Raw genomic sequence first — 8896 nt, forward strand, 5'->3', positions numbered from 1 at the left:
TAATTATGTCCCCACTGGATGCAACAAATGCCTTGTTTATAATGGGTTTGATTGTTTTTGTCTCGTTGCTCCGCCGGACAGGGCATCACAGTATGGTAGGGGCGTAACATTTCCGTCACACACTTGAGGTATTCGGCCAATCACAACGCACTGGATAGCTGGCCAATCAGCGCACACCTCGCTTTTCAGACTGATGAGCTTTGTAAAAATCGACACGTTTCAGAAAGGCGGGGCATAGAGGAGAAACAATAATGTACAGTATGTGGGAAATAATGTGTTTTTTTAACCTTAAACCGCATAAACACATTTCATTACACCAAATACACAAACTAATGTTCTTTTTAGCAACATCATATGACCCCTTTAAATGCATATAGGCCTATGTCGTGCACTTACTTCAAATGCATAATCTGTTTTCCGTTCACACATATGAGCTTCACCTGTAGAAACTACACACACAAAACCACTCACATATGGTAGAGTCCATTTATTCAGAGAAAAATCTCTGAAATATTTTACCTCGGTTGTAAGTGTGGGAGTATGCTATGCTTGAGAATGAGCAGGGCATCTTCACCTATAAAACACATGACATGCAAAAAAAAAAATATCACTTGTATTAATGTCCTAGGACTATTTGTAGAAAAAAGCGAGATGTCTGGCAGGAGAAATCAGTCACCATTCTGAAAGAAGAAGCAATGAAATTTAATGGAGACTGAGGCTGTCATTCTGCCTAATATCTTATTTTTATTCCTCATAAGAAAGAAAGTCATCCAGGTTTGGAAGAACATGAGGATGTCAGAATTTTATTTTGGTAAACTGTCCTGTCTACAACTGGGGCAAGTTCAAGCTCAAACCGTTGTGCACCTTTTTGCTACGGTTTCCAGGTTGAACGACATGGTTTCCTGGAAACGGTGTGCAACGGTGTGCAACGGGGTTTGAGATGCGTTTTCTCTTGTTTGGTGGGGGTTGCACCACCGTTTCAGTTTAAAAAACGTTTTGCACCGTTTTGTCTGGGCTGAACGCAGCCCTGGTCTCTGTTTACAACTTTCAGGGCATTGAGAAGAGCCAATAACTTGCATAACCTATACACATAGAAATACGAAAGTGCACACAATAAAACTGACACACTTAATACATTAAGGGTGTAATCTGAACGTTTTAAATTTACGCCGCGCTCGCGAGTTGACGCATCAGATAAGCGACTCTCTCACCGCCTGCCATGATTTCTGCTCGCGCCTCCGGAGTCCGGACACGTACGGTTCATACAGTCCGTCTGCAAACCTGCTGACAGATATGCGCTCATGACTGGGGCGGAAACATGACTGTTTATTCTGGTAAAAGTCTGAAATAGAAATATCTGCTCATATAGCCTATATCTAATCTATGTATACATAGCCGGGACTTTTTTCTCACACGTTATTTTTGAATGACAGTTTCTGTAGCAGGGCAAATTGTCACTACATGGGTTAAGCTGTCACAATGATAGCTTACACTTTAATTGCCTTATGTTGTTCACTTGGTCATTCATAAGCTACAGAGCCACCAAAAAAAACAAAACAAATCCTATACAAGACCCTAGCTGTTTGGAACCCAAGAAATAAAACAACTAAAATGTATAAAATGCATAATGAATCAAAAGAAAATATATATTTGTACGATTTTTCTCACTCCAGCGGGTGCTTGAAAATATACTACAGAAAAAGAAAATGTAAAAATGTAGCCTATTTATACATATTACAAGTAATTAAATTATGCATAAAGCATGTCCCTGCTGTGTTATAGTGTGCTGACATGTGTCATAATTAATTAATAGTGTTGTGTTGAACTGTGCTGAAACCTTAAACAGGTTTGTGTTAATTGATTTTAACAGAACAATTTTTTCTAACAGCTGAACCACTTTAACATAATTATTTAATCTGTTAGTAATTATACCAGAATAATATAACAGAAACCATCAGAAGCACAAACACTTTGTATAAAAATGAGAGCAACTAGGCTAATTATTTTCTGAAACGTTTTAGTTGGATGTTCATCTAACATTTTTTAAATGTTAGGCCTACTTGTTTCAGAATGTTTAAAGAACATTCAAAAGTAACGTTCCCATAATGTTTGAAAAATGAAAAACGAATGTTCCCTTATAACCAAGAAAAAGGTAAAAAAAAAAAAAAAAAACCTTGAAATATACAAACAAACAAACTGGACATTTTGAAAGTTCAGAGAACATTCATTAATAATGTTTTCATACAGCGAAAATTCACCCAAATATGAAAATTCTGCCAATTTACAAGTTCCAAACATGAGTTTCTTTTTTTCTGTTGAACACAAAACAAGATATTTTAAGACTACCAACAAAGCAGTTGGTAGTCCCCACTGACTTAGTATAGAAAATGATGGAAGTCATGGGGATTAAAAACTGTTCAGCCATATTATTCAACATATCTTCTTTTGAGTTCAGCAGAAATAAATTCATAGGCCTACAGGGTGCAACAAATGGTGAATAAATGATGACAGAATTTTCATTTATGGATGAACTATCCCTTTAATAGGAACATTAATAAAACGTTTAGAATAAGCATTTTGTTAGCTAAAAAACCTGTAAAAGAAAGCTTTTTTAACAAACGTATAGGCCTATAGCCTATTTATAAAATTGCGTATAAGTTCACATTTCCCTACAGGCTAACATTTTACTAACGGAAAAAAGCACCTGTTCCTCCTAAATAAGGCACACACATGAATACATTATTAGTATAATGCAGGGTGGTGACTCAGTAACTGTCCCGTTTCTAGACTAGTCGCTCCTGCTGGGCATTCATGTTTGTGCTCCAGCATTCCCACGACAGGCAATTTGAAAAAAAAAAATGGATGAATGCATTTTGTCCATGCTGGTGATTATTCAGGGCAAGATGCAAACCAGCTGATCCCGTGTGGGAGGCCCTTTGACCCCGTACTCTGTATGGATTGCTCTTGCGCGCGCATCGGTGCTGATTTGAGCAGGTGGAGCTGCGCTGCTCTCCCTCGGCGCGTCAGTGCGTCATCTGCAGTCTCTCAATTACCGGCGGTTGAATTAGATTCATTAACACGAATGAACAAAGTCCCGGTTAATTCCGAAGAGACTGTCTCTCGATTAAATCTACAGCGTGAACTAAACACACGACGGAATGCAAGAGCATTTTCATTTTGGATTTACTCGAACCGCAGCCAGTTATTCCATGACTCATTCCGGCGATTCTGTCATCTCAGAAATAAGATGCTCTTCGCCTCATATAAATAAACCCCACCGATGCTCGAGCTGCACCGACAACCGACTCTCACAAACGAGGTAATTTCCGGAGGACACCGACTGAGGTAAGCATGAACTCAAATCATGCCTTTTACAAAATGACATAAATGTTCACTTTAGCTATGTTAATGTGCTGCATAAGAAAGTGTTAGTTAATTAACTGAAATAATTGTTTGTAATGAAAGTAATGAAATCGAATCAAAAGTCTGAGCCCATGCACTTTTTTTCTTAAAGCCAGAAATAATGTAGCCAACAGAATTTTGAAAAGTTATGACATGAAAATTTACACTGCAAAAAGAAAAAAGAAAAAATGCAATAAACATAAAAGCATAACAGGATGACTACACTGTAAAAAATGACCGTGAATTTAATGGTAAAAGACTGTAAAAATGCTACAGTAAAAACCTGTTAAATGGTTAACGGTAAATTCCCCTACTATATACGGTGAAAAACTGTATTGGATATTACATGTATTGGACATTAATTTTACGGTAGTAGGCTATACCGTTTTTGGAAGTGAAAAAGACCGTATAATTTATTGCATTATTTCAGTTTCATGTGTGTTACCATGATGGTGTTTGGTGTTTGTGTGAATGACACTGTGCACCTTCTATATATGCTATTATTTATAAGCTGCTTGTGATGGGCTTTGGTTCATCATGTGACTTTCTCATCACCACCTGCATTTGGTGGTTATCAGTGTATTACAAAGTTACAAAACAGATTTCAGTACTTCAATAGGTTGGTATATTAACATTTTATCGGTTAATGAAATTACGGTATTTAACTGTAAATTTAAGTTAAAACTGTAAAACCTAAAACGTTGCTACCGTATTTTTTATGGTAAAATTCCGGCAACCACAGCTGCTGGTTTTTTACCATACATTTTACGGAATTTTTTTTACAGTGTAGCCGGTGTAACTGCCCGTATGTCAATAAAAATGCATGTCAAATGGAACAGAATATGTTTAGATCATACTAAAAAAAAAAAGTGAAATATAGGTCTGGTTTCACAGACAGGGCTTCGGTTAAACCAGGATTAGGCAATAGTTCAATTAGGACATTTAAGTAGTTTTTATAAACATGCCTTAGAAAAAAACAATACTGGTGTGCATCTTGAAACAAAACAAGGGCATATTTTAAGATCAGTTAGCACCTAGTGCAAGTTTCTTTCAGTTGAAACAGCTCAAATTTACACTTTAGTCTGGGATTAGGCCTAAACCTTGTTTGTGAAACCGGGGGATAAGCATTTTCTAGTAGTCTCAGACTTTTGGAACCCATAGCTATATGGACCTATAGAGAAAGTATTAGCCTAAGCCTATAGAAGTTGTCATGAGCACTTTAAAGAATAAAAAGAGAAAGAAAGAAAAAACACGTCCTGGACACGTTTTTATCGCCTATTATAGGCTATACGTTTATTCAGATTACAAGGGAGTTTGCCTCAATGAAGCTGCACGTGCTGCTCGCTGCTGTGTCTCTCGGTGTCTTCGTCTCGCTTTCTGGATGCGCTCCCGGACACACGAACACGCAGCTGCCGGTTCTGATGCGCTTAGGAGAGGAGTACTTCATCAGGCTGGACAACGCTGACCGGAGATCACCGTCACGCACCGAGGCGCTTCAGCTGCAGCTCACGCAGCTCGGTCGTGTCGGTAACGGGATCATGAACAGCCTCGAGGAGCGGGAGCGCCGGTCGGAGGATCCGCCAATTTCGCTGGATCTGGCTTTTCAACAGATGGCGCGAGCCGAACAACTGGCTCAGCGCGCGAGGAACAACCGCAAGATTATGGACAATTTAGGAAAATAATACATGATTTACATTATATGTACACGCATGTTTTTATTTTCATTTCTAAAGTGACAATGTTCAGAGTTCTGAATACTTTGTGTTTAGAGTCTTTTTGTAGTAGGCCTTTTCCTTTGTCTTCCTTTTAAGTTATTAAGAAACCGGCATCTCCTCAGTATTAACATATACAAAAGACAAGATTTAGGCTATACATGTTCATTATCCTTTATTTTGCATTTGTCAACTACTTCAGAAAATATTATCAATTAATATTTAACAGTTGTGTTTTTTTATCTTTTCCAATTTCTACCTTGCTATTAAATGTATATGACTGTCAAAGTAACAAAATATTAGCCTAGTTATGAAGTACAATAGGTTTTCTGGAAAGTCACTGTGACGTTGCAGGTTTACTAATATAGTCAGGTATTATTTTGGCGTATTTAACCAGGAAAAAGAGAAAACGTGGCGTGGGCCATCCTCAGATGTCTGGCTGGGACCGGCAGTTACCTAAAGATATGGAAAAGGAGGAGAAAGTGAGATGGAAAGAGACAGATGGTGGTGGCTGGACAGATAAATGGAAACAGTAAGACAGAGCAAAAGGGTTTTCATAGTGATTTGTGAACATAACAGAATACAGCATCTATCTGTGGTCATATGAAATAGATTTGAAATGACTAAAAGGGTAGAGACGGGGCAGGTTAGAGATTGGCATTTAGGTGTTTTGTGATTGTCACTCATAATTCAGGATTATTCTGGTTTTGTCCTCATAGCTCTTGGGACAAAAACTTTTAAGTTTTGACTAGCAGCTCAGATTGCTACAAAGCCTATTCCCCATGTTTAAATCCCATTTTAACACTCTAAAAAATGCTGGGTTAAATACAACCCAGCGCTGGGTGAAATATGGACAAACCCAGCTATTGGGTTGTTTTGACCCAGCGGTTGAGGGAAATGTTTAACCCGACCTTCTGGGTAGTAACCCAACCACTGGGTCAAAACAACCCGATAGCTGGGTTTGTCCATATTTTACACAGCGCTGGGTTGCATTTAACCCAGCATTTTTTAGAGTGAATGATGGACAGCCTCTGGATGGACAGTGTTTATATTGTTCTTTAATTCTGTTTAGTTGTATTGCTCAGGACACTTTCAGTTATTACACAATTCTTTCTGGTTTCTGATTATATAAGTAACTGAATTTACCAATGCATATATGAGAATGATATTGTGACATTCATGAAATCTCTTGTGGCCAATAATGTGGCCAAAAGACATGATCTGTAGATTTGTAGAAAAGATTGTTACACTCTTCCCAGGCAGGGAGTTGCATTTTATTTGTCTCAATTTCTCTTGTTGGTAATAGTTGGTAATACTGAAAAAGTAAAATCTTTCTTTTCATGAATGTCCTACATCTGACATGGCTAACATTTTCACTTTTCAACATATTGAATTCTGTAAGAAAACTTGTGCAGTAGAAATGTATATTTCTGCAATATAATTAACTGAATTTGTCAGCACATGTTCTACTTTGTTTTACAAAAAGTATAACTTGACAAATTTTAAGTCCCATAATATAAAACAAAGGACAATAAACTACAAAAGTGTCCATATTTTGGTGTCCGTGGTCTTGTACTGTCTGGTTTTTAGAAAAAAAGTATAAGCATGAAGGTCCACCACTAACTCACTAGGATTCAACAAAACATAAAATAGTTATAAATTGCCATGTTAGTTTGAGTCATAAGGTAATCTCAGCTAAATATAAGCTGATCCCAATACTGCAGCCACTGATCCCTATACGTCCTCGGATGTTTTTCTGTGTCTTTCACTAACTGAAGTTAAAAACATTTACAGACCAATCCTAAAAAATGGTGTTAAATGATCAGAATTCCAAGGCATCACAAATATGGATAAGAGTAAGGGAGACAGAATTTTACCTGAGCAGGTGCGTCTGTGGAAGAGTTGAGACAGACGTCTGGAGTGGGTGTAAATAAGGGTGTGCTCTCTGCTGAGTTGGTGTTCACTGATTGGCTAGGTTTTGATGACATCTGGGAGGTATCAGTTGCCATTGGTGGAGGGTTTGGTACAGGGGTTTGTCTCTGCAGGGTTGGGATGGGCGTAGCCCCTAAAGCTGCCATGGGTGGAGGGTTCGGTACAGGGGTTTGTCTCTGCTGGGTTGGGGCAGGAGTAGCCACTGAAGATGTCTGAGTCTCTGGATTAACAGTAACTGCTAATTCTTCCTCCTCATCATCCTCTTCATTGTCATCACCATCTACAATAACAGAGAGAAGGATCTTCTATAAAGAAATAGTTTAAAAAAAAAACTAAGTTAAGATTAGAGTTGGTTTACCCTTGGTAAAATCTATGCTGAGTATTGCTCTTCGTTCAGGGCTGAAGTTTACAGTAAAATGATCCATATTTTCATAACCACGTTCCACCTTTTCTAAATGAGACACATTCCTGCCTTCTGCTATCCTGAGATGAAGACAGAATGAATAAGATGGCATAATTGAGAAGTCAACAAGTTATATTCAGTAAAATAATTATTTGAATCTTACTTTTGTAGTAGAGGCTTCGTGTTCTGTTAGAGAGACACGTAGATTAAAAACATAGTATTGCATTGCTTAGGAAAAACATGCTGTCTTTTCTAATACTTAAGATATATTACTTTAAGTGTTTCTGCTAAAGAAAAGCATGCAAGACTACAATAATAAAAAAAAACTTGGCAGACCTGCAGAAAGATTGCCATCTCAGATTCCTCCATCGTCTGAATTCCTGTCTCCACTAGTTTGGCTGTGTTATCCAGGTGATCTCTGTACCTGCATAGGTGATTGCTGTGATTAGCAGAGTGTGTAAACATACACCTGCCTAAACATACTTATTATGGAAACATAGAGAAAACATGCTGTAAAGGACATTACAAACCTTTGAGTGAAGCAGATAGATGAAATAAAATAAGATTTGATTAACGTTTATCATATATATATATATATATGTATATATGATGAAGTATATTTAACATTTTTCATCAGACAAATACTGTAGAAATACTTTTTTATTTTGTGTATAGTGTGCATTTTTGTGTATGTGCATGTACTTGTGCTGTAGGCCACCGATGTAGTCAAGTTTCTCCTGCTGTTCTGCGGTGATCTTCAGTGTAAGTTCTCCTCTGCGCTCTTCCAGAAGAGCGTACAGACGATCAAACCACTCACATACACGAGACTTCTGCCTTCGACCATTCTCCTACACACAATCACACATGCACTGATATCATTACTTGGACCGAATTGTGAGAAATAACTGAAACAGTCATTCCTGCTGATAACACATACTGACCTCCACAGCTCTGCAGCTTTCCTCCAGCTGACTGATGATGCCCTGAATTCTGTCATTGTTGCCAACCAACACAGCAACGCCATCAGACAACTCGGTCTGCACAAACAATCACATAAATATAAACTGATCAATCATCATGATGATTAAACACAGAGGTGCAGGGAGAGGAAAGCAGAAAGATAGATTTAAAGCAGTCTCACTTTCTGGGTTTCGTAGACAGATTTGAGTGGAGCAACTTCACAGGACTGATGACTCCCAAAGACTTTACATAGTGAACATGTGGGAACAGAGCATGTCACACAATATATATTCATCTTCTCATCCTGATGCTCCTCACACATCAACACATCGTTCTTCAGTTCTGGTTCAGGCTTACTGCTGCTGACAGAGAGATTTTAAATAAATTACCTTTATTTAGACCTACTAGATCTTAAAATGTATATAAGTATATAGAGTATAGAATATTAATCTTCAAAAAAAAGAGGGGAGGGGAGGGGGGGGGGGGA

General features: G+C 38.0%; 2 protein-coding genes and 1 pseudogene across 3 annotated transcripts in view; 1 reads left to right on the forward strand and 2 right to left on the reverse strand.

Moving 5' to 3' along the window:
* The window catches only part of LOC107660178 (hydroxyacid-oxoacid transhydrogenase, mitochondrial-like), a 6752-nt pseudogene extending 5516 nt beyond the window's left edge, over nt 1-1236 (reverse strand).
* Nucleotides 1237-3083: 1847 nt separating this feature from the next.
* On the forward strand, nt 3084-5265 carry LOC107659769 (corticoliberin-like). The gene is made up of 2 exons (XM_016448801.1): nt 3084-3345; nt 4687-5265. The coding sequence occupies exon 2, from the start codon at nt 4725-4727 to the stop codon at nt 5082-5084; it is 360 nt and encodes a 119-aa protein (XP_016304287.1). The 5' UTR covers nt 3084-3345; nt 4687-4724; the 3' UTR covers nt 5085-5265.
* An 83-nt stretch (nt 5266-5348) lies between these two features.
* LOC107659567 (E3 ubiquitin-protein ligase TRIM63-like) overlaps nt 5349-8896 on the reverse strand; it is a 5103-nt gene continuing 1555 nt past the window's right edge. The window contains exons 3-10 of one of the 2 annotated variants that reach the window (XM_016448574.1): nt 8591-8768; nt 8391-8486; nt 8152-8297; nt 7786-7873; nt 7613-7635; nt 7405-7529; nt 6992-7326; nt 5349-5570 (exon numbers count right to left, since the gene is read on the reverse strand). In XM_016448574.1, the coding sequence (XP_016304060.1) occupies nt 5490-5570; nt 6992-7326; nt 7405-7529; nt 7613-7635; nt 7786-7873; nt 8152-8297; nt 8391-8486; nt 8591-8768 (1072 nt within the window). In that variant the 3' untranslated portion in view covers nt 5349-5489. Of the gene's footprint in view, nt 5571-6991; nt 7327-7404; nt 7530-7612; nt 7636-7785; nt 7874-8151; nt 8298-8390; nt 8487-8590; nt 8772-8896 lie in introns of both variants that reach the window. The other variant, XM_016448566.1, reaches the window with a different exon arrangement.

The sequence above is a fragment of the Sinocyclocheilus anshuiensis genome, unplaced genomic scaffold, assembly GCF_001515605.1.
Source record: "Sinocyclocheilus anshuiensis isolate Anshui unplaced genomic scaffold, SAMN03320099.WGS_v1.1 scaffold850, whole genome shotgun sequence".
NCBI lineage: Eukaryota > Metazoa > Chordata > Actinopteri > Cypriniformes > Cyprinidae > Sinocyclocheilus > Sinocyclocheilus anshuiensis.